Genomic DNA, 26,216 nt, shown 5'->3' on the forward strand with positions numbered 1-26,216 from the left:
GACCTTTTTCATTCAGTATATTTAAGACTCTTATATATGTGTGTGTGTATATCAGTAGTTCATTATTATTGCTCAGCAGTATTCAATTACGTCAAACCTCAGTTCTAGAATATCTCCCATGTCAAACAATTTGGTTTTCAACTAAGTTGTTCATGGAAAGAAATGTCTCAGTTGTCAAAATTTTGGTTCTTGACCTGGCAACCCTTTTGTGCTAATACATGTATGACCAGTCTCAAGTCTCTCGGGCAACAAACAAAGGAGAGAATGTGCGGGTATGGGTCAGTTTGCTGTTAAACCTCGAGTTAACATCTCAGGAAATTGCTGTGAATATTTTTGTGTGACTTTTTGCTTTTGTTACTGATTATTATTAAACTAGAGGCCCAGTGTGTGAATTTGTGCATATGTGGGGTCCGGAGCGGATTGGGGCCGGGCCTGTCGGGAGGTGGAGATGACAGGAGGTTGGTGAGCTGGCCCACCTCAATCAGGGCCAGACTGGCCACAGGGGCGGGGGGGAGGGGGGGGGGGCTGTGGGTGGTTTGCTGGCCAGCCCCACCCGATTGGTGGAGGGGACCGATTGGGACAGGGCCATCCGGGGAGGGGGCGGCAAGGGCTGTTGGCTGGCCAGCCCGGCCCCTGCTTGGAGTGGGGGAGTCTGGTTGGGGGGAGGGGCTGTGAGCCTATAGAGGTGGTGAGGACCCATCATGGGCGGGGCCATCCAGGAGGAGAGGCGGTTTGCCAACTGGCCCTGCCCCTAGTCAGGGTGGGGGCCGATCTGTGGTAGGGCAGGTGAGGGAAAGGGCTACAGGAGGTTGGAGGGCCAGCCCTGCCCCTTATTGGGGTAAAGGGAAGAATGGGAGTGGGGCCAGTGTGGGGAGGAGCTACGGGAGGTTGGCTGGCTGGCCGGCCCCACCCACGATCGGGCCTATTAGCTGGCGGCAGTTGGGCATCATAATGACTGGTGGTTCTGGTAGTTACAGCATTCTTATGCTGGCTTTTTATATATATAGACTAGAGGCCTGGTGCACGAAATTCGTGCACGGGGAGGGGGTGTTCTCAGCCCGGCCTGCACTCTCTCCAATCTGGGACCCCTTGGGGGATGTCCGACTGCCTCTCACAATCTGGGACCACTGGCTTCTAACCGCTCATCTATCTGCCTGCCTGATCACCCCTAACCCCTCTGCCTGCCTGCCTGATCACTCCTAACTGCTCCCCTGTTGGCCTGATCACCCCTAACTGCCTCTGCATCACCCACACCTGGCACCCAAGATTCCCTCCTCCAGTTGGCCCCAGGCACCTAGGACCTCAGCCTCAGGCACCTGGGACTGTGGGGCAGGTGGCTTATATCTCTCATGGGCCTCAAGCACAGCCGCAGGCACCTAGGACCCTGGGGACCTTTGGGCATGTGGATTGTCCCTCTCCTGGGCTGCAGGCACAGCTGATGGTGCCCGGAACTGCTAGGTGTGTGGCTTGTTCTTCTCCCAGGCCGCAGCCTGGCTGGTCCCCATTCCTCTCTCCCCAGTGTCAAGTGTCTGAGCAGTTGTAGCATGAGGGTGTGATGATGTGAGGGTGTGATGACCATTTGCATATTAGCTCTTTATTATATAGGATATGTACAGTAAGTCACCCATGGGTCCTAAGAAAGTTAGTGATAGCAGCAAAGTGAAAATGAAAGTTGTGAGGACAATGATAGAGCTTAAAAAAGAAATAATTGCAAAGTATGATAGAGGGGTTCTTGTGTCTGATCTCGCTACCAAGTGAAATTGATGATGAGCACAGTTTTAAAACAAAGGGTGTTGCTCATGAAACAGTGATCACATGGCAAAAAGAGGTAGAAAAATTCTTGATTTGGATAAGCGAAAAGTAGTTAGCCAGTGACAGCATTTCAGAGGCAATGATGAATGCTGCATGCTGACCTCCTGAAAAAAAAAACCCTGGAATGAATGCTAAAAGTGATTTGTTGAAAGCTAGTAGGGGCAATTTGATAATTTAAGAAAAGAAGTGGTATTTATAGTGTAGTGAGGTATAGGGAGGCTGCCAGTTCTAACAAAAGAGCTGCTGATAATTTTGTGACAAATTTCAATATGTAGAGGCCAAAGGATTTGTTCAGTTGTGCTGAGAGGCCTCTTCTGGAAGGAAATTCCAAAGAGGACCTACATCACACAAGAGGAGATGTCATTACCAGGACACAAGCCAGTGAAAGGCGGGCTGACATTACTATTATGTGGGAATGTAAGTGTGAACTTCAAATCGAAGCCTCTACTTGTCTACCATTCTGAAAAGCTACGAATTTTCAAGAAAATTAATGTCATGAAAAACAAGTTCAGTGTGATGTGGAGGGCTAATAGCAAAACTTAGATAACCAGGCAATTTTTTTTATTGAGTGAATTCATGAAGTGTTTGCCCCAATTGTTCTGGGAACAACAATTACCACTCAGTGCACTTCTTATAAGGGACAGTGCTCCTGCCCACCCTCCAGGCTTCGAGCCACTTTTAGATTCTTGCCACCTAAACACAACTCTCCCATCCAGCCCATGGATCAGCAGGTCATTTCTAATTGTAGGAAACTATACAAAGGTGCTGTTTTAGAGGTGTTTTGAGGTGACCTCTAAAATGAGTTTAACCCTCAAAGTGTTCTGAAGGAACATTTTAATATCCTCACTTGCTTAAAGCTCATAGACAAAGGATGGGGGCTAGTGAGTTCCAGAACCATGCAATCAGCATGGAAGAAATTGTCCGAGATTGTTGCTGAAAGAGACTTGACAGTTTGAGGATGAGCCTGCGTCTGTTGTGAAGGATATTGTGTGTCTGGACAAGTCTACGGGCTTGGAAGTGGATGTGATGATGTGGAGGAGTTGGTAGAGGACCACAACACTGAGCTGACCACCCAGGTACTCCCAAGACCTTCAGAGGGAGCAGACAAAACATGGCAGCTAAGGAGCACTCTTCAGAGGAGGAAGAGGGAAGGGAGGATATTCCTACTTCATTAATCCAGGAAATGCTTGGGAAATGGGGAGAAATGCAAAGTTTTATTGAGAAATATCACCCTGACAAGTAACTTCTGTGATAAACTTCTTCAGTGACAATGTACTGTTTCATTGTAGGCAAGTGTTAAAAAGCAGGTGAAAACAAACATCATTGTATAGGTTTTTAGTGAGACAGAGGCCCACTGAGCCTGAAGCAAATTGTAGCGAGCAAAGAGACAAACCTACAAAAAAGAGCTCCCTGACATTTTATGGAAGGAATTCCCCTTCCAAATAATAAACACCCCTCCTCTCCAAATTCAGTCATCAATAGCTCTCAACATTAAAGGTAAGTTCTAATATGTAGTGTATGTAAGTTTTCATTTTTTACTGTACATCATATACCTTTTAAGTTTTCATTTACATTTCATATCATTTTTGTTTTTAAAGTGTTTATAGACTAAACGGTATGTTAGACATGTACTATGTATAAGAAAGCTTAAAATTGAATCATTTGAGGGTCTAGAACGGATTAATTCAATTGACATTTCTAATGGGTGGAGGGAGATTTGGTTTTCAAACAAATCACTTCTCAAACAGCCTTCTGGAACAAATAAAGTTCAAGGACTATGGTTCCACTGTTTGTGGCTATATCACAATTTGATCGTCCTTTCGCTGTTGATGAACATTGGGTTATTCCCCCCCCTTTTTTTGGCAGTTATGAATAAAGCTGTCAAGGGTGACATTTTATATAATGTCTTCTTGTGGACATATATTTTTATTTCTTTTGGGTAAATACCGAAGGGTTGATTTGCTAAGTTTACAGGGTAGGTAATTACTATATTAGATGTTATGTCAATTATTTTTATGCTTTTTCTTTTGTCTTTTTTGCCGTTTGTGTTAGTAGGAAATACGTTTATATGTTCTTCTGTGGCTTGCCTTTCTTTGCCTCAATCCTGTTTTAGAGATTCTAATATTCAAATACTTATATTTTTCCCATTAGGCTTACACTCTATCTTTTTAATCTCAATATGTTTTGTCCCATACTGCTTTGTCATTTTTGTTTATGAGTTTTGTTTTGATTGCTTTTTATAATCCTCACCTGAAGATATGTTTTTATTGATTTTAGAGAGAGGAGATGGGGACAGGGAAACATTGATGTGAAGAAGAAAAATGTTGCCTCCCATATGCACCCTACTATGGTCAACCGATCTGCAACCTTTTTGGTGTACAGGAGGACAATGCTCCAACCAACTGAGCTACCTGCTCAGGGCTATTTTTGTTGTTGTTGTTGTTGTTGTTATTTAAGCATGAGAAGCTTTTTTTGTGAAAACGTTTTCTATGTCTGTGGTATTTAGTTTTTTTGGTAGTGATTTTTGTATAGTCTTTATGATGCTATGTGTTAAACTTGTGTTTGTTATTGATTACTGTGTGTTGATTTGCTTTTTATTTAGTTACTAGAGGCTGGGTGCACAAAATTTGTGTGTGTGTGTGTGGGGGGGGGGTGTCCCTCAGTGCAGCTTGCACCCTCTTCAATCTGGAACCCCTCTGGCCCGATTGCCCCTAACTGCCCTCCCCTGCCGGCCTGGTGTGTGTCCCCCCCCCCCCCCGCCCCCAGCTGTTCTCCCCTGCATGCTGGTTATCCAACTGCCCTCTCTTGCAGGCCTAGTCCCTCCCAACTTTCCTCCCCCTGCTGGCCTGATCATCCACAACTGCCCTCCCCTGTCAGCCATCTTGTGGAGGCCATCTTGTGTCCACATGGGGACAGCCATCTTGTGTGTTGGAATGATGGTCAATTTGCATATTACTCTTTCATTAGGATGGTGTGGATGGGTTCTTAGGCACTTCTTTTGGTTTCCCCTTAGGGGCTTGTTTTAAAGGTTAAATACAGATGGAGTTGGGAAGAGGCAGCCTGTGGTATACTAGTTGGCTATGGGCAGTTACTACTGGTGATTTTAGCTTTGGTTTTTGTAATTACCTATACTTTTCCCATGGGGAACATTCAGATATTTGTCCCCAATTTTGATTGAGCTTAAGTTTGGTTTCTGACAGAAAAATAGACCAAGAAGTTGCTATTCCCTTTCCATATGATCCTGTCTCTAGCACTGTTCCTTTCCACTTACTCCTAGTGAGACAATGGTTAAAATAGACTTAAGGGCTGTTACTAGGGAGCTATTCATCTATTTGGGACTACAGGTAGGGCTGGAGGGGCGACTTTTTACACTGGGCTTTATGGATGTCTCCATTGCAATCTGTCTCCTTAATTGTTCTAGTCTTATTTCTTTTCTCTTTACTTTAGATTCTAATAAATTCCTTATAACCCTGTCCCAGCTCCCTCACTACACTATACCCATGTACATACACATAAACACAGCATTTCTGAAATTATGGGGAAAAGACAATGGATTCCTGATGTTTTTCCCTGTTGTAGATGGTAGTTTTTCTAAATTTATGGTATGCAGGTAGGCCACCTTTTGTTTAAATGCTCCAGGATTTTAAAAAATAAAAGGAACCCTCCTTCACTCCTGGTGGGAATGCAGACTGTGATTATTTTTTGTTGTTGTTGTTCTGTGATTGTTTGCAGTTCTGATTTGCAGCACTAACTTCCTCAAAGTGGTCATAGTACTGTATTTTTAAGCCATGTCATAAAATGTTTAATAATGAAAGGATAACTTTCTATACTGCTGAATAATGTCCTGTGTTGCTTCAAGATAAATAATTATTCTAAGGTAATGACAAACTCTTCATATCTAGAAGGGGATGGATTTTTATGCTGCCAGGATTGAGGATTGGAGGAGTAAAAGAGTGACTAGTCAGGTGCTATATACTACCTGCTGACTCTGGCCTAGCTATTATTCATTTATTTATTTATTTATTTATTTATTTATTTGTCTAAAGTTTTACATATGTATCCTTTTCCCCCGATTGATGGCCTCCCCTCCCGCCCCCTCTCTGCCATTCCCACTCCGGGCAAGACCCCATTGCCCCAGTGTGTCTGTGTCCATTGGTGATGCTATATGCATGCATACAAGTCCTTTGGTTGCTCTCTAACTCCTCCCCCTCTCCCCCCCCCACACACACCATTTGTCTCTGGATCTATTCTTGTTCATCAAATTATATTGATCATTATATCCCATATATGAGTGAAATCATGTGATATTTCTCTTTCTGTGACTAGCTTATTTTGTGTATCATAATGCTCTCCAGTTCCATCCAGGCTTTTGCAAATAATAAAAGTTCCTTATTTTTTATAGCAGCATAGTATTCTATTGTGTAGATGTACCCCAGTTTTTTAATTACTCATCTGCTGATGGGCACTTAGGCTTCTCCCAAGTCTTAGTTATTGTAAATTGTGCTGCAGTAAACATGAGTGCATATATCCTTTCGGATTGATGTTTCTGGTTTCGTGGGATATAGTCCTAGAATTAGGATTACTGAGTCAAATGGGAGTTTCATTTTTAACTTTTTGAGGAAACTCCATACTGTCTTCCACAGTGGCTGCACCAGTCTGCATTCCCACCAGGAATGAAGGAGGTTCCTTTTCTCCACATCCTCGTCAGCACTTGTTGTCTGTTGATTTGTTGATGATAGCCATTCTGACAGGTGTGAAATGGTATCTCATTGTCGTTTTGATTTACATCTCTTGGATTATTGGTGACTTTGAGCATGTTTTCGTATGTCTCTGGGCCTTCTGTATGTCCTCTTTTGAAAAGTGCATATTTAGATTCTTAGTCCATTTTTGGGGGTCGTTTATCTTGGATCATTTATCTTCCTTTTTTTAAGTTATATGAGTTCTCTGTAAATTTTGGAGAGTAAACCCTTATCAGAAATATCATTGGCAAATAATGTTCTCCCATACATTGGGCTTTCTTGTTTTGTGATGGTTTCTTTTGCTGTGCAGAAGCTTTTTATTTTTATATAGTCCCATTCGTTTATTTTCCCTTAGTCTCCATTGTCCTAGGAGCTGTTTCTTTAAAGATATTGCTACAACATATATATGCTATTTTGCTGCCTACGGAGTCTTGTAGGATTTTTATGGTTTCCTGTCTTACATTCAAGTCCTTTAGCCATTTTGAGTGTGTGTGTGTGTGTGTGTGTGTGTGTGTGTGTGTGTGTGGTGTAAGTTAGTGATTTATTTATTTGACCAAATTTTCAGCACCATTTATTATTAAAGAGATTGTTTTGACTCCATTGTGTGCTCTTGCCTCCTTTGTCATATATTGAGTATAATGGCTTGGGTTGATTTCTGGGTTCTCTGTTTGGTTCCATTGGTCTGTATGTCTGTTCTTTTGCTCGGGCCAGGCAATTTTGAGAACAGTGGCTTTATAATATATCTTGATATCTGGTGGTGTGATCCCTCCAACTTTGTTCTTTCTCAGGATTGTTGTGGCTATTTAGAGTCTTTTTTTATTCCAGATGAATTTTTGGAGAGTTTGTTCTAGATCTTTGAAATATGCCATTGTTATTTTAATGGGGATTGCATTGAATCTGTAGATTGCTTTGGGTAGTATGGGCATTTTAATTACTATGTTGATTCTACCAATCCATGAACATGGTATGTTCTTCTATTTGTTTATGTTGTCTTCTATTTCTTTTCTCAATGCCCTGTAGTTTTCTGAGTAAAGGTTTTTTATGACCTTAAGTCTATTCCTAGGTATCTTAATTTTTTGGTGCAATGGTAAATGGGATTTTTTGTTGTTTTTCTTTCTGTGAGTGCATTATTGAGTGTATGGGTTTCTGGGTGTTAGTTTTGTATATTGCTAAATTACCAAATTCAATTAGTAAGTCTGGTAATTCTTTGATGGAGTCTTTGGGGTTTTCTATGTATAGTATCATGTCATCTGCTAATAAGGACAGTTTTATTTCTTCTTTGTCAATTTAGATGCCTTTTATTTCTTCTTTGTGTCTGATCACTATGGCTAGCACTTCTAGTACTATATCAAACAAGGGTGGTGAAAGTGGGCATCCCTTCTTGTTTCTGTTCTTAGGGGAAATGAGTTTAGTTTTTTCCTTTTGAGTATGATGTTGGCTGCTGGTTTGTCATATGAGGCTTTTATTATGTTGAGGTATGATCCCTCTATTCCCACATTGCTGAAAGTTTTTATCAAGAAAGGGTGTTGGATTTTGTCATATACTTTACAAAGAGTTCTCCAGTATTTCTAGTACCCATCTGGCATCATACTGTCATTACAACACTATTGACTTTATACCCTACTCAAGCGACAATAGGTTTACAGGTTTCTTCCATCGTGACTATGATGAAATGACCCCCAAGTCCAGGGCCTGGTTTTCAGGTTTCTTTTTTCAGTACACTTTTATTGATTCTTAGAGGTGTGATCCAACTCTGGATATTGATTTACATTAAGCTTATATGAGATTGGTAAATTAGACTTCTGAACCTTTCACTAAGAAGTGTGGTTAAGAATTAATAGGACCGAAATACTAACCTCAGCTCGACAGAGCAATTTCTTTATTAAATTCTATTTTGATAAGCCTATAAAGATCAAATGATTGTTTTTGAAAGACTCTGATCAAAATGATGGCATTGGTGTGATCTTAAAGGATGTTATCAAATTCTGGTAGTCTTATACAACATTTTATGTTTTCTAGATTATTACTGGTATATCCATATCATTCAGAAAGAGCACTTGCCAAAACCGGTTCAACTCAGTGGATAGAGAATCGGCCTGCCGACTGAAAGGTCCCAGGTTCAATGCTGGTCAAGGGCATGTACCTTGGTTGCGGACACATCCCCAGTAGGGGGTGTGTAAGAGACAGCTGATCGATGATTTTCTCTCATTGATGTTTCTAACTCTCTATCCCTCTCTCTTCCTCTCTATAAAAAATCAATAAAATATATTAAAATAAAGGGCACTTGTTTTGCCAGAATGGGAACAGTTCTTAACAGGATAGGTCAGTGTTAAGTATTTTGTATGAGGCTATAAATAAAGTCAGTTCTATTCTGAAGAAATTAACATATATGAAGACAGTTTTTAAAATCAATTTAAAACAAAGAAAAAGATGTGCTGTTTCTTGTGCAGATATTCTTTGTTCAAACAGCTTTTAGGGATGACTTACTTTTTTCTGTGTTTTCACTATACAAAGCCCATTTCTGTGTTTGAAAAATAGTACTACGTCCCATCAGTGGGGAGGTAGCACAGCATAAAGAAAGTAACTTTAACTTTTCCTTGGTATTTTTATTATGGAAAAATATACTTAACATAAGATTTATAATTTTAGCTCTGGCCAGTGTGGTGCAGTTAGTTGAGTGACATTCCATGTACTGAAAGATCACCAGTTCAGTTTCTGGTCAGGCACATGCTCAGGTTGCAAGTTCTGTCCCTTCTCAGGGTGCATACAGGAGGCAACCCCTTGATGTTTCTCTCCCACCCCCTTCCTCTTTCTCTAAAATCAATAAAAACATGTTTTTAATTTACCATTTTAACTACATTTTTAAGTGTAGCATTCAGTGTTATCACATGCATAATATTGTGTAACCATTGCCATCTCCATAACTCTTCTTAAAAAACTGAGTCTTACAAGAAGACTTTCCCAATCAATTATTTCTCATTCTTTCCCCAGTCCCTGGCAACTTTCATTCTACTTTTTGCCTCTGATTTTGACTATTTTGAGTACCTCATGTAAGTGAAATTTTTGTGATTGGGTTATTTCACTTAAACAGTAGCTTTAATTTTTAGTTGGACATATTCAAAGCCTGATTCTGTTACCTTCCCATTCTTGTTTCACTGGTTAAATTGCTTAAACCTTTTTGAGCTTCAGGTTTCTGTTGGTAAGGTGGAGTTAATTTCATCTCTATAGACAGAACTAACAAAAGACTAAATCTAGAGAAGTTAAGAGGAAAACCAGGAGAAAGATATCCTGGAAACCAAGTGAAAGAAATGTTTCTAGGAGGGAGTGATTATCTACATCAGTGTTGATCAGAGAACAAGTAGAAGGTCTGAGGAATGACCTTTGGATAAAACCATGTGATGTCCCTGGTTTTCTTCTTGGCAGTTTTTGATGGAATGTTAAAAGCATGTACTGATTTGGATGGGTTTAATTGGGAGAAGAAGACTAGTAGACTGATAGCATACACATTCTTGAGGATTTTTGCTTGTAAAAAGGATGAGAGAAAAAAGTGTGAAAACTGGAGGGAGAAATAAGGTTAAGACTTTTTTTTAAAAAAAGAGGAAAATGTACCTTGTATATGAATAGAAGATAAAGTTCTGATATGGAGGGAAAATTTGACATTGGAGCAAATTGCTAAGAAATGTCCTTGTAGGCAAGGTGATGGGATAGAATAAAGTGGTAAGAGAGAATAGATGGGCATAGGTCAGAGTTCAGAAAAAAGGCCTCTTCTGTTTTTCTGTTTTATTGAGAAAATAAAAGAGCAGGAAGATGGAGGGATGAGTGTTGGAGATTTGGAGAGTCAAGTAGGAGAAGGGGCTAGAAGAATTTACAGTGTAATTTCTGGTCCTTGTAATGAGTCCATTTAAAGGAAATGATTGCTGACTGGCTCTCTCCTTAAATTGAATGATGGTAAGTTTTTCTCTAGCTATGTTTAGCTGTGCAGGCAGAATTGGTTATGGTTCTTCCAAATGGAGAAAGTGAAGTAAAACTGGGCAGGAAGTTTGGGGAAAGAGTGAAATTTCATTCCACTTAAATACTTCAGAATTTGTCTATAACAGGTAAGGATTAAAACACACACACACACACACACACACACACACACACACACAAGCAAAATGAACAATAGTCCTTTAATATTAACTTATATTTCGTTTTTCAAATCTGTCTGGTTCTCAGAAATGTTTTTTTACAGTTAACTTATTCAATCCTCCATTTCTCCAAGGAGCTCCTAATGGGAAATGGTATTTAGAGATTATAATATGGGTGTCTATTTTTTTAAAAGCTGTTCTTTTCAGTTATTTGATTCTTCATAATACTGATTGATTTCTTTTCTTAATTCAATAGGCATGCCCAAAGAAAAATACGAGCCCCCTGACCCTCGGAAGATGTACACAATTATGTCCACTGAGGAAGCAGCAAATGGAAAGAAATCACATTGGGCAGAGCTTGAAATAAGTGGTAAGACACACATAAGTTTATGGTATGGAAATTCAGGCATGGCTAGGAAATTAAGTTTTTTATGCCAGTTCATAAAAGTAGCAATGTTGTATTTTACCAGCGCTAATTTACCTTGGAAGCAGAAAGGTCCAATGGGAAGAACATGGTATGAGTCAAAGTTCAAAATCATTGTGTGTATGTTGTTTTGTGTGTTTTTTTAATATGCTTATTGATTTCAAAGAGGAAGGGAAAGTAAGAGAGAGAGAGAAACATCAATGATGAGAGAGAATCATTAACTGGGTGCCTCCTGCACACCTACTACTCGGGATCAAGCCCGCACCCCAGGCATGTGCCCTTGGCCAGAATCGAGCCTAGGGCCCTTTAGTCCGCAGGCTGACACTCTATCCACAGAGCCAAACCAGCTAGGGCCCATTCATTGTTTATGCTCTCAGTACCAGTGTCCTTTTGTAAAATTGGAATAAAATCAAGGATGAAAAGAAAATAACATATGTGAAATGCCTCATGTGCAAAGGTTCTGGTACTTAATTCTCTGATAGAGTAGGATTGAGCTTTTGTATTATCAATTTACAGATTTCCAGTGGGATTGGACCTGCTTGTTCTAGTGTAAGTTCTGGGATAGAGTTGTTTCTCCTCACTTTCTTCACTTGCTTTTTTCCAAGGACAGTCTGTCCAAGAACAGAATCTTAAAATTTGAAGTAGATCTCAAAGTTCCTTTCTACCGTTAGTGCTTCCTAGACATTTTCCAAGAAAATGTGGGCTCCCAGATCCACAGAGGATATCCCCAGCCTCCTTGTCAGTGGACATCAGCATTTTTTTTTTTTTTTAATACTTCAAAGGTGATGAAGGGACATTACTTTTGAAGCAATCAGTGCTTAAAAAAATTTGTGTTTATGTTCGCCTAATATGCCTCCCCATACTTTTCTGAAATAATAAAGAAGCTTCCACTCCTTTCTGTCCTTGATTTTTTTTTTTTTAATGTAATGCAGCAAGCATACATGTGTTATGTGTACAATATTTTGCCGGTGGGAATACAAACTGCTGCAGCCATTTTGCCAAGTGCTATACTAGGCATATGAAAGATACATAAATGAAAAATCACAGACCCTCTCATACCGGAGCTTACAGCATATTAGTGAGTGAGAAGAAGGGAGTGTACCAGTATAAACAACTAATACACAAGCTATAACTGCCAGGTCTAGGTAGAAAAATGTTATACTGTAATCATATTGAAAATAATCTATACTAATACAAGGGTAATATGCTAATTAGACCAGACATCTTCCTGACGTCCTTTTGGACAAAGCCACGGTGGCAGGGACAGAGGCAGGGGTGATCAGGGCCGTAGGCAGGCGAGAGGTTAGGAGCCAGCGGTCCCGAATTGCACGAGGGATATCCCGGATTGGAGAGGGTGCAGGCTGGGCTGAGGGGACCCCTTCATTTCATGTACGAATTTCATGTACTAGTGATAATATTTTCCCCTTGTTAGCTCACAATTTTTGGTTAGCCTAATGAGTAAGTAAGCTCAAACACCCTCCTCAAACCAGCCATAGAGGTTGGTTTACCTCTCTTGATTTTTATTTTTATTTATTAGCTCGGTGCATGAAATTCATGCACTCAGGCGGGCTGGGTCCCCCAGCTTGGCATGTGCCCTCTCTCAGTCCAAGAGCCCGGCGATGGATTGCCCCAAAGAGGTAGGCTGGAGCCGGGGTTCCCACCTCCAAGGTGTGCATGGGGCTGCAGGAACCCCGGCAGAGGCTGCACAGAGTGGCCGCGGGGCCCCACTTGTGTTGTGCACACACCCATCTTGTGACAGCATGAGGGCATCACGGTGTGGGGACCACCTAGGCTTTTATTTGTAAGATTATTTTTTAAATAATTATTGTTGAAAGTATTACATATGTCTCCTTTCCCCCCCATTCTCTCCCACTAACCCACTCTCCCAGGCCTTCACTACCCCATTGTCTGGGTCCATGAGCCAGGCATATAAGCATACAAGGTCCTTGATTGATTACCTTCCACCTATTCACTCCCCTGCCTTCATTCTAAGGTTCTGCACTCTATCCATGCTTCCATGTCTCTGGATCCACTCTGTTCATCAGTTTATTTTATTTAGATTCCCTCCATGCTATCTCAAAGGGTAAAAGATTCATTCTTTTTACTGCTGCATAGTATTCCATGGTATAAATGTACCAAAGCTTTTTTGTCCACTCATCAACTGATGGGTACTTTGTTTGTTTCCACATGTTGGCTATTGTAAATTGTGCTCATATGTGAACATAGGGGTGCATACAGTCTTTTTGATTGGTCTTTCAGGTTTCTTAGTCCCTAGACGTGGGATCACTGGGTCAAATGGCAGTTCCATATTTAATTTTTTGAGGAAATTCTATACTTTTTTCCATAATGGCTGCACCAGTTTGTATTCCCACCAGCAGTATACTAGGGTTCCCTTTTCTCCACATCTTTGCCAGCATTTGTGATTTCTTGGTTTGTTGATGGTAACCATTCTGACAGATGTGAGGTGATCTCTCATGGTCATTTTAATTTGCATCTCTCTGATGATCAGTGACTGAACATTTTTTTATATGTCTCTTGGCCACTTTGGAGAAGTGTCTACTTAGGTCCTTTGCCCATTTTTTAATTGGATTGTTTGTCTTTTCTGTTAAATTGTATGACTTTCTTATATATTTTGAATATTAACCCTTTATCAGGTGTATCATTGCCAAATATGTTCTCCCATAGAGTTGGCTCCCTTTTCACTTTGTTGATGGTTTCTTTTGCTGTGCAGAAGCCTTTTATTTTTATATAGTCCCATTTTTTTTTTTTCTCCTTATTTTCCATTGCCTTAGGAGCTGTATCAATAAATATATTGCCATGAGAGATGTCTGAGATTTTGGTGCCTATGGTTTCTTCTAGGGTTTTTATGATTTCACAACTTACATTTAAGTTTGTTTTTTTTTTAAATCCATTTTGAGTTTATTCTTGTGTATGGTGTAAGTTGGTGGTCAAGTTTGATTTATTTGTGTCTGTTCAGTTTTCCCAACACCATTTATTGAAGAGACTGTATTGACTCCATTATATACTCTTGACTCCGTTTTTAAATATTAATTAAGTGTAACGGCTTGGATCAATTTCTGGATTCTCTGTTCTGTTCCATTGATCTATATACTGTTCTTGTGCCAGTACCAGACTGCTTTCATTACAGTGGCTTTGTAGTATAACTTGAAATCTGATATTGTGATTTCTCCAACTTTGTCTTTTTCAAGATTGCTGCGGCTATTCAGGGTCTTTTGTGGCTTTATATAAATTTTTGATGTATTTGTTCTACCTCTATGAACTATGCTGTTGGCATTTTAATAGGGATTGCATTGAATCTGTAGATTGCCTTGGGTAGTATGGACATTTTAATGATGTTGATTCTACCAATCCATGAACATGGTATATTCTTCCACTTGTTTATATCTTCCATCTCTTTTTTCAATATCCTGTGGTTTTCCTAATACAGGTCTTTTGCCTCCTTGGTTAAGTTTATTCCTAAGTATTTTAATATTTTTGTTGCAATGGTAAATGGGATTGCTTGTTCTGTTTCTCTTTCTAAAAATCATTAGTGGTATATAAAAAAGCCATCGATTTTTGGGTGTTGATTTTTTTGGGTATCCAGCTACCTCAACAAATTCATTTCTTAAATCTAGTAGTTTTTTGGTGGAGTTTTTAGGGTTTTCTATGTATAATATTTATGTCATCTGTGTATAATGAGCGTTTTACTTCATTCCAGTTTGGATGCCTTTTATTTCTTCTTGTCTGATCACTATGGCAGGACTTCCAGTGCTATCCTATTATATAAAAACCCTGGGTCCATCACGACCAGAGACTTGACCAATCAGAAGTCAGTCCTGCAGTCAGCGGTAGGTTGCCATAGAGACCCAGCACTGACTGCTGAGGATGGCTATGAATCAGGCCCAGTGAAAGGCCTGAAGAGAGAAGCAGGGTCTGATTTGTAGCCTCTGTGGCAGCTTTTGATCAGCACTTGCCCCTCTCTTCCTCTCCAGGCCTGGCCAGCAGCTGAGCCTCCATTTCTCTCCAGGCCTCCACCGGGACTGCTGATCTGCCCCGGCTTTCTGATCAGGCCCCATTGATAGGCCCAGAGACTCTGACTGGCATAGAAACCGACCAATTAGAACCAAATTTGGGTGAAGTGTGAGGAGCCAATGGCTGCCTAGGAGGTGGAGCTTTTGACGCTGACTGGCATAGAAACTCACCAATCAGAACCAAATCTGGACAACTGTAGGAGCCAATGGTGGCCTAGGAGGTGGAGCTTTTGATGCTGACTGGCATAGAAACTGACTAATCAGAACCAAATTGGCTGGCAGAGGAGGGCATTTGGGGGTGAAATCAGGCCTGCAGGGGAGAGCAGTTGGGGGCAAGATCAGGCCTCCAGAGGAGGGCAGTTGGGGGTAACCAGGCTGGCAGGGGAGGGCAATTGGAGGAGAACCAGGCTTGTAGGAGAGGGCAGTTGAAGACAATCAGACTGGCAGGGGAGTGGTTAAGGGGTGATTAGGCTGGCAGGCAAAAGCATTTAGGGGCAATCAGGCTCCTAACCAGGTGAGCAATTAGGAGCCAGCAGTCTCAGATAGTGAGAAGGATGTCCTACTGCCCGTTTAGACCCAATTCCACCCGAGGGGTCCCAGATTGGAGTGGGTGCAGGATGGGCTGAGGGACCTCCCCTCCCCCATGCACGAATTTTGTGCACCTGGCCTGTAGTCTATACTAACAATAGCCTGTGGCCGTCACGACCAGTCAGGCCTGGATCCCAGCAGCCACGGTGACAGCAGTGGCAGGAGTCAGGCCTGGGTCCATCACCAGTTAGAAGTCATCTCAAGCTGAGGACCATCAACTCAGCCAGAACTCAAGATGGTCAGCTGGCCTTGCCTGGCCCCTCCTCTGAGGCAGCCCCTTTCCTCCATGTACACTGCAGAGGACAGACAGGGATGCCTAAGAGGCTGGGGCCATGGTGCTCCATCCCTACTCTACTACTCCCCTGGCCTCCTTCACCTGTGACCCCACAGAAGGGTATGTCTGAGAGCCCTTCCCCTGCTACTTCTCACCACTGTCCATTTTATATTTTAGTTGTATTCCATTGAAATTGTTGTGTGCGGCTGCGGTTAGGTGTTTACCTGAGCAGCCATCTTGGATCCTCCTCTTACCACTGTCTATGGCCATTCCTCAGCACATTCCTCAGCACACAGGCTTTCAAACTTATCTTACTTCCTCTCACCCCCTTCCAGAGCTTCTGCTCTGGATGGAGCCTTTGGAACCAGGGCTCTGGTGTTTTACAACAGAGCTAGGGTGGGAAAGGGTAAACAGCACCAAAAATAGCTGAGATAGCCACCCACCTCTGCCTCAGCTTGAGCAGTTAGTTCACCCCCAGAATGTGGCACTCAGAGGGGATCCCTACTTCCCCAGCAATGGCTCTAGGGCCTCAGCCCCAGTACCAATCTCCTCTCCCTCTTGGTTCTCCCCACAGCTGGTGCTTTCTGCAGCTCCGTGTGCCTTACTTAACCATCCCTTACTTCCCTGTTCCTACAAAGGAGGCTGCATCTTTGTAGGTTATTTACACTAATAAAAGAGAAAAATGCTAATTGACCATACCTTCACTGCACCAATCAGAGCGAGTATGCAAATTAATCCAACGAAGATGGCAGTTAATATGCATACGCCAAGGAGGGAGGAGTGAAGACTGAAGACAGCATAGAAGGAAGAGGGCGAGAAAGTGGAAAGCAAGGCACTACAGGAGGAAAAGCATGGGCGGGGTGCAGAGGAAAAGCATAGAGTGGGGAGAAGAGGCGGCAGGGAAAGCGCAGGGGCAGCGAGCAGGTGGGCGGTAAGGAGCAAGGGGTCCCAGACTCTGAGAGGGATGGGTTGAGGAGGTGGTGGGAGGGAAGCTATTCTGCAGGAATCTTCATGCAACTGGCCCCTAGTATTCATATACTTTGTAACATTTTGAAAAACCAAAGCGGTGACCAAGAAAATGCCAGTCAACGGCCAGAGTCTGGCCCAGGAGAACGGTGAGAAGGGAGAATTCTATAAGTTGGCTGATGCCTGGCGTGTGACAGTTGGGTGACTGCAGAACAAGGAATTCAAGTTTCTCAGCAGAATACCAAGGACTTCCTCCGTGTTCTGAACCTTTGCTCTGGTTTCCAGAGTTCCCTGCTCCCCACCTGCTGGCGCCCTCCCTCAGGGGCGCTGCCATCGTCACAGGGTGCAGCTGGAGTGTTGTCTTGAGAGGATTGCCCCAGTGCACGTGTCCTTTTACCCAACAATGAAAAAGTCCCAATGAGTGAGAATGGAGACAAACCACTGTCCTTTAGGCTTAAAAAAATACCAGAATTGTCCTGCGAAGAGATGAGACTTGGTTCTGTCCACACGCCTCAGAGAGATTGGATGAGGAAATGGCCCTTTTTGGCCCTGACTTTACCCACTATGTTAGTCTTTGCCACAATATGAATAAACTGCCACCTTTTGGAATAGGGGCCCATACTTAAGTCTTCATTCCCAACTTTTCATGAAACAGATCTGTGATCTGCAGCTGTGCCCACTGTCCAGAGACCAGGTCCTGTCGCTGGGAATCGGGACACTGGAGTGGAGCTCTCCTCCCCCTCCCCCCCACCCCCATGCCCTTTTACATTCAGGGATTGAGCTGAATTCACTTTGGGGGAGGCCTGGCAAGGGTGACAGGTGTCGCAGACAGAAGATTGGAGAATGGAAAGGTAGACTAGACACCTTGCTAGGTCCCTCCTTGGGTGGGGTCAGGCAGATGAGGGCTGGCAGCCCGCCCCACATAGGGTGAGATAGCATCCTCTGTGTCCATCTTGCACCCTCTGGGCCGACCACTCCCCTCAGCTCCGGGCAGCCCTCTACGTTCTATAACAGCACACTCTGCCCTCACATGCTGCTCACCCCAAATGAGAAGGAAGAGAGCCGTTGGCCCTCAGACAACTACACAGAAAGATAGGGCTCGTGGCTGGCAAGCACAGTGGTGGTAGCACAAGCCTCACCTGCCTCCCTGGCAGCGCTGAGGAGCAGGGAGCCGAGTGGTAAGGAACAGCGAGCAAGCAGGCAGTAAGGAGCAAGGGGTCCCAAGACTGAGAGGGATGGGAACGAGCCTAAGTCAGCAGGTGGACATCCCCTCAGGGGTCCTGGACTTACAAGCGAGAGGATGCAGGCCAGATTGAGGAGGACAAACCCCCACCCCCCACCCCCACACAAATTTTGTGCAGCACGCCTCTAGTGTTAAATAAGAGGGGTGAAAGCAGACATCCTTATCTTGTTCTTGTTCTTAGGGGAAATGGTTTTAGTTTTTGCCCATTGAGTCTGATGTTGGCTGTAGGTTTGTCATATAGCCTTTATCATATTGAGATATGCTCCCTCTATTCCCACTTTGCTGAGAGTTTGAGCAGTTAGTTCACCCCCAGAATGTGGCACTCAGAGGGGATCCCCGTATTTTCTTTTTTTCTTCTTTTTTTTTCTTTTTTTTTTTTTTCACACCCTGTATTTTCTGGCGTATAGGACGACCCCCTAATTTTACAGTTAAAACATAGGTTTAGGCCTATATTTGCTGTATAAGACTACCCCCCACTTCAAAGAAAAGACTTTGCCGTCAAAATCTGCAGGTAATTTTTGTGCAGTTTTGGTCTTTTGCCCCCGATTTTCGGTTGACTTTTTTTCGTTTCAAACGTCGTCTTATACACTGGAAAATACGGTGTGTGTGTGTGTGTGTGTGTGTGTGTGTGTGTGTGTGTGTTTTGTTTTATTTTATTTTATTTTTTTACAGAGAGGAAGGGAGAGGGATAGAGTGTTAAAAACATCGGTGAGAAAGAAGCATCAATCAGCTGCCTCCTGCACACTCCCCACTGGGGATGTACCCCCAACCAAGGTACATGCCCTTGATTGGAATCGAACCTGGGACCCTTCTATCCGCAGGCTGACCCTCCATCCACTGAGCCAAATTGGTTAGGGCTACTGAGAGTTTTTATAAAAAATGGGTGTTGGATTTTGTCAAATGCTTTTTCTGCGACTATCAATATGATCATGTGATTTTTGTCTTTCTGTTTATGTGATGTATCATGTTTATTGATTTACGAATATTGTATCAACCTTACATTCCTGGAATAAATCCCACTTGGTCATGGTGTATGATCTTTCTAATGTAATGCCAGACCTGATTTGCTAAAAATTTGTTGAGGATTTTAGCATCTATGCTCATCAGGAATATTGGCCTGTAATTCTCTTTCTTTGTAGTGTCTTTATCTGGCTTTGGAATTAGGGTAATTCTGGCATCATAAAAATAGTTGGAAGTGTTCCCTCCCCTTGGATTTTTTTAGAATTGTTTGAGGAGGATATGTGTTAGTTCTTCTTTGAATGTTTGGTAAAACTCCTGTGAAGCCCCCGGACCTGGAATTTTGTTTGCTGGCATTTTTTGATTACTACTTCTATTTCATCAGTTGTTATTGTCCTCGTCAGGTTTTCTGATTCTTCCTGGTTTGGTTTTAAGAGAGTATTTTTCTAGGAACTTGTTCATTTCATCCATTTTGTCCAGCTGGTTGGCATATAGTATTTCCGTATAATCTTTTGTGTTTCTGTGGTGTCAGTGGTTACTTTGCTGCATTTGTTTCTGATTTTTTATTTATTTGGGTCCGCTCTTTTGTTTCTTGGTGAGTCTGGCTAACAGTTCATCAATTTTGTTTATCCTTGCAAAAAAACAGCTCTCTTGGTTTCATTAAATTTTTTTTTGTCTCTGTGTCATTAATTTCTGCTCTAATCTTCATTATTTCCTTCCTTCTACTCTAGGTTTTTCTTGTTGTACTCTAATTCTTTAAGTTGTAGGGTTAAATAGTCTAATGTTGGTTTTTCTTAACTTTTGAGTACTGTGAACTTCCCTCTCCAGAATGTGAAATCTTCTATAAATGTCTATTAAATCCATCTGATCCAGTGTTTCCTTATTAAGTTTTTGTCTGAAAGATCTATCCAGTGAAGTCAGTGGGGTGTTCAAATCCCCTACTGTGGCTGTATTGTTGTCTGTCTCTCCCTTAAAGTCACCTGGAAGTTTTTTTTTATATGTTAGGTGCTCTTATATTGGATGTCTATATGTTTGCCTGGGTTATATTCTCTTGTTGGATTGATACCTTTAGTATTCTGTAGTGACTGACCATTGTTGTATCTTGTGGTGGCCTACATTTTTTAAGTCTATTTTGTCAGATATAAGTATTGCTACCCCAGCTTTCTTTTTTTTTTCTTTTTTCTTTTTTTTTTTTCATTTGTATGTAAAAAAAAATTTTTCCCTTCATTCTCCTCCTGTGGAGTCTTTGATGTTCTGAGTTGTGTCTTTTATAGACAGCATATAATTGGGTCATGTTTTTGTATCCATTCAGCTACCCTATATCTTTAGATCAGAATATTCAATCCATTTATATTTAAGGTTATTATTGATAGGTACTTATTTATTGCTACTTTAATTCTGTGTGCTTATAAAATTATAGGAAATACTATAATATTGCCCCTATTTTTGTTTGTTTCTACAGGAAGAGTAAGAAGCTTGAGCTCATCTTTGTGGTCACTAACTCACCTGACAGCTTTGCATCTGAGTGACAATTTCCTGTCCCGTATTCCTTCAGACATTGCCAAGCTTCACAATCTGGTGTATCTGGACCTGTCCTCAAACAAAATCCGGAGTTTACCAGCAGAACTCGGAAACATGGTATCACTCAGGTATGCAGATTCAACTTAGTACCTAACCATATACCTCCTAAAACAAAATCGAGTATTTACTTTAGTAGAAACAATACTTAATTTGATTGTATTTGATCAAAAGTATATATAACTATCCTTTATATAGATTTTCTTAGAAAATTGAATGTCAACTAATTAATAATAAGTAAAGAAATTTATGGTCTAAAATTTGTTTTATTGCTATTTTGTATATTATACTTTATTCTTGAATCAAAATTTCTTAACAAATTGGGAGTAAGCAAATAGAAGGCACTGTGTTAATCTCCCATATGCAGTCACCTGTGATAGTTCTGGTGCTTTTCCCCCACTAAATTATGGGCACCATACATTCTTAACCCAGGGTCCAGGAAACCATTTTCAGTTAGTGAAACCTTTTTGGTTATTTCAGGGGTTGTATGCATGATAGTAGTAAAGCCTGGACTTGAGAAAGCTAGAATTAGTTATTGAATTGGGGGACTGTAGTTTGGAATATAGGATTGGATAGGATATGGAGTTGCACAGAGTTAGTTTGGAATCCTAACTTCGCCATTTTCAACTTATGTGATTTGGGACAAGTTTTTTAACCTCACTGAGTGTTTTCCTCATCTGTAAAGTTGCTGTAAATCCTACCTGCCAGGGCTGAGATTAGAGATATTTGAGATAATAACTAAAAAATAACTCAGCCTGACTGGCACATACTGTATCGTACTGTATTGCTGTCTTCAGTCCAGCCTTTTGACATTTTTTTTAGGTTTCAATATTGAATATATACTATGACCCTTTCTCCTGAACCAAATTTACTTAAAGGACCTTCTTTCTCATGTGACATATTTGGAAATAAACATGAACTAATTAGATTAGTGATAACTATACAATTAGTAAGTTAATTGTGCAGCTATCAGTAACTATTTTGAGTTGATATTACATGATCATTTTCATTCTCTTTAACAATTCACATATTAGACTACTTTATCGTTTTTTATCATTTTCACTTTCTTAAACATGTATACCCTGTTTCCCCGAAAATAAGACAGTGTCTTATATTAATTTTTGCTCCCAAAGATGCGCTAGGTCTTATTTTCAGGGGATGTCTTATTTTTCCATGAAGAAGAATACGGTACACATTTTTTTTTTTTTTGTATATATTTTATTGATTTTGTACAGAGAGGAAGGGAGAGAGATAGAGAGTTAGAAACATCGATGAGAGAGAGTCATCGATCAGCTGCCTCTTGCACACCCCCTACTGGGGATATGCCCGCAACCAAGGTACATGCCCTTGACCGGAATCGAACCCGGAACCTTTCAGTCCCCAAGCCGACGCTCTATTCATTGAGCCAAACCGGTTTTGGCTACGGTACACATTTTTGTTAAATGAAAATAAAGGAAATTTATTACCTGTATACGGTACGGTAGTATAGTAGTTGTCAACACAAACCAGACAAACTGTGAATCCTACAATATCAAGAATTTACTCATTTATTCAATCATGTCATCATCTTCTGGAACATCATCATAACAATCCAATTCCTGAATTTCCTGGTGAATTTCTTGTGACTCCATTTCTTTCAGAATCAGTGGGCCAAATCTCTCATGTTTAGCCTAGGGGGTCCTTATTTTCGGGGGGGATGCCTTATATTTCACTCAGACGGAAACCTGTAAGTAGGTCTTATTTTCGGAGGATGTCTTATTTTAGGGGAAACAACGGTAGTAGTAGACCCTTCATGTGCTAGACCAGTGTTGCTCTCAGGATGATTGCTTAGAATGCCAGTTTGAAAACTAGTACAACATGTGAGAGAGATTTTATATCTGATGAATCTAATACTATTAAAAAATTGGGGCTTCTGTTTTTTTCCTCCCATCCCCCATTCATTTTTTTAGCAACTCGTTGTTTTCCTGTATTTTACAAATGTATTGGTCAGTGGAAGTTTGGATTTTTGTGTTTTACTACAAATGTTTTCAGAAGCACTGTACTAGACATTGCAATATAATATGAAATGTTGTCAATTTTAGGAGCTTATATTCCTAGAAATCATAGTGTTGATTTTAGCTGTTAGTTAAAGGTTAATATGTCTTCTGACTTCCTGGAATTTTTACATCAACAGGGAACTCCATTTAAATAACAACCTGTTACGAGTTCTACCTTTTGAAATGGGGAAACTGTTTCAGTTGCAGACCTTAGGCCTGAAAGGTATGGCTTCCCATATTTGTGCTTCTTTTGGTTTGTTTACATACGTGTATGTGTATGTGTCTTTGAGTCTTATGAAGCCATAAGAGGGAATTCTTTTGCCTGGGGACTTAGGGGTTAATTCTTGCCCAGACTTCATCAATTTTTTAGGTACATCAAATGGTTTTCTCCACCTATAAATTGTCTACTAGTCTTTATTATTTACTTCTAGTCTAGCATTGGTTTTCTAGCCTTTGTTTCAGCTGCCTCTGTTTTGGTGATACATTTCTGAGGTTATACTTCTTTTATGTCATCGTGCTGTGAACAGCTTTTTAAAATGTTCAAATCTCCTCAAAAAACGGGGACTCTCACAAAGTGTAGGAAATATTGTAGTAAGTAGAAAATTTGGACCTGTTAGTAAAGTATTTTAAAGGGCATTTTTAAAAACTTGATTTATATAGATCTCATTAATATATTAGAATTCTATCCAGTAAGAACTATGGGGGGGAAATTTTTTTTTTTTTTTGTGTGTGTGTGTGTGTGTGTGTGTGTGTGTGTATATATATATATATATATATATATATATATATATATATATATATATATAATTGAATTCAGAGAGGAAGTGGGGGTACGGGGGGAATGAGAGAAACATCAATGATGAGAGAGGATTATTGATGCACACTCCCTACTGGGGATCGAGCCCGCAACCCGAATATGTGCCCTTGACCGGAATTGAACCCAGGACCCTTCAGTCCTCAGGTTGACACACTAACCACTGAGCAACTGGCTAGGGAGGGAAATTATTTTTTTAACCAATATTAAAAGTCATTTTAATAATATGTTAATACCTGCAAATGTTTTCTCAAAATAAGTAATTTTTCATCAGTCTTGTAGATTACTTTATAATTGATTCTTTTTAAAAAGTCATTTAATGGCCCTGGTTGGTATGGCTCATTTGGTTGAGTATCGTCCATCCCATGCTCTGAAAGATGGCAGGTTTGATTCCCAGGTAAGGCACATATTCAGATTGTTGGTTCAATTCCTGGGTCAGAGAGTGCATAAAGCTTATTGATATTTTGATGTCCCTCTCTAAAAAAAAAAAAATCACATAATGAAGTCTTCAAAAATTGCACACTTTATTTCTTAAAAATACAGTTAATAAAATGAGATTTTATTTTCATAAATTTGTTTTATATCATATACTAGTAATGACCACAAAAACAAAATGCAAAAAGGCAAATAATACGCTTACAAATGTATATAAAGCCATATTGAAAAACGTTAGCTTTATAAATGGTTCTTTGGAAAGTTTTTCTGTGGGTTAGACTTGCTAAGTCTTAGAGGTCATGGAAATGTGAGCTTTAAATGCCTTTTTCTGTTAACATTTCTATGGTAAGCCTGGTCTTTTTATTTTTAAATTTTATAATCACAAATATAAAATGTAGCAAAGTATATTTATATACTACCACCAGAATTAACAATTAATATTTTGTCACTTTTAATGCAAAAGAAATACATTATAGAATTTCTTAGGAAATTTCAAGAGTTTTAGGGGTTCTGTGCAAGAACATTGGAAAAAAATAAATATACGAGGTATGGCAAAAGTAGGCTTTCAGTTGTGAGTATGTGAAACACAGTTTATTCTTTTATTATTATTTATTAATTATTGAATTTTTTTGTACAAACAACTGCAAACCTGTTTTTGCCCCACCCTGTGTATTTATTATAAATCACAGTTTAACATAGGGTCTTTTACATAGCAAAAATTTAATTTGGTGAAGTCAAGTTTATCAGTTTTTCCTTTTATGGATCCTACTTTGGGAGTCAAGTCTGAGAACTCTGAATAGCTCTAGATCCCAAAGATTTTTCTCCTGTGTTTTGTACTGAGTTTTATGACTCACATTTAAGTTTGTGATCCATTCTGAGTTGGCATTGACTTAAAATAAGCAAGTTTAGTTCAGGGTTGTGTGTGTATGTGGGTGGATGTCCAGTTGCTCTAGCACCATTTGTCGAAAAGTCTATCCTCCATTGACTTGTTTTGGCTTTTGCCTCTTTCAAAAATCAGTTGGACATACCTGTGTAGCTTTATTTGTAGATTCTCTATTCTGCTCCACTGACTATTTGTTTATTCTTCTGCCAGTGAATACCACATAGTTACTTGAAATTTGAAATAGGGTAAAAAGTCTTCAAATAATGTCTTGAAATAGGATAGACCGATGCCTTCGCTATAGTCATGTTCCACATATGATGTTTCTGTTGATGATGGAACACATCATTATATACAATAGTAGTTTACCATAAAGCCTAGATGTGTGATTGACTATACCGTCTATCTTTGTATAAATGCACTCTAGAATATTTGCACAATTACAAAATTGCCTAAGGACACATTTCTCAGAACAGATCCTTATCAATATACTAGGGGTCTATAAAAATTCATGCACTGCTGGGGGGAGGGGTGTCCCTCAGCCCAGCCTGCCCCCTCTCACAGTTCAGGAGCTCTCAGGGGATGCCCTACTGGCCTCCCTCTGTGGGAGCAACTGGATCGATAATGGGAAGACGCCACTGCTGCTGCTACTGCCAACTGGCAGTCCCTGGCTTCTTAGCGCTGATCCCGCCCACTGGTGGGTGGGAGGGTGATCTGGGGCCAGGACGACTGGGAGGTTGAGGCACAGCAGGTCTTACCTCCTCTGCTCCTGTGGCAGCAGCAGCCCCGCCTCTGCTCCCACCCCCGCGTTGGTGCGGCCTCCTGTCCCGAAGCAGCGCCTCTCAGGGTCCCTAGGCCCTCACAACTGCTGTGGCTTTGTCCAGGTGGATGTCCAGAAGACGCCCACTCTAATTAGCATATTACCCTTTTATTAGTATAGACTAGAGGCCCTGTGCACGAAATTTGTGCACTGTCGGGGGAAGGGTGTCCCTCAGCCCAGCCTATACCCTCTCCAATCTGGGACCCCCTCAGTTGGACATCCCTCTCACAATCCGGGACTGCTGGCTCCCAGCCACTCGCCTGCCTGATTGTCCCTAACCACTTGTGCATGCAAGCCAGATCACCCCCTAGCCACTCCCCCCCAGCCTGATCGACACTTAACTGCTCCCCTGCTGACCCGGTCCCCTTCCCCTCCAACTGCCCTCCTCTGTAGGCCCAGACTCCCCCACCCCCATCTGTGGCCATCTTATGACCACATGGGGCTACCATCTTGTGCAAGGGTTTGACAGTCAATTTGTGTAATAACTCTTTA

The 26,216-nt window shown here is 41.1% G+C and overlaps 1 protein-coding gene across 2 annotated transcripts in view; it reads left to right on the top strand.

Moving 5' to 3' along the window:
• The window catches only part of CNOT6 (CCR4-NOT transcription complex subunit 6), a 72,592-nt gene that overhangs the window by 18,814 nt on the left and 27,562 nt on the right, over nt 1-26,216 (top strand). For both annotated transcript variants that reach the window (XM_084885253.1, XM_084885252.1), the window contains exons 2-4: nt 10,935-11,048; nt 20,624-20,810; nt 22,913-22,998. In XM_084885253.1, coding sequence (XP_084741379.1) covers nt 10,937-11,048; nt 20,624-20,810; nt 22,913-22,998 — 385 coding nt within the window. In that variant the 5' untranslated portion in view covers nt 10,935-10,936. The remainder of the gene's footprint in view (nt 1-10,934; nt 11,049-20,623; nt 20,811-22,912; nt 22,999-26,216) is intronic.

The sequence above is a fragment of the Pipistrellus hanaki genome (assembly GCF_964339955.1).
Source record: "Pipistrellus hanaki genome assembly, chromosome: 5".
Taxonomy (NCBI): domain Eukaryota; kingdom Metazoa; phylum Chordata; class Mammalia; order Chiroptera; family Vespertilionidae; genus Pipistrellus; species Pipistrellus hanaki.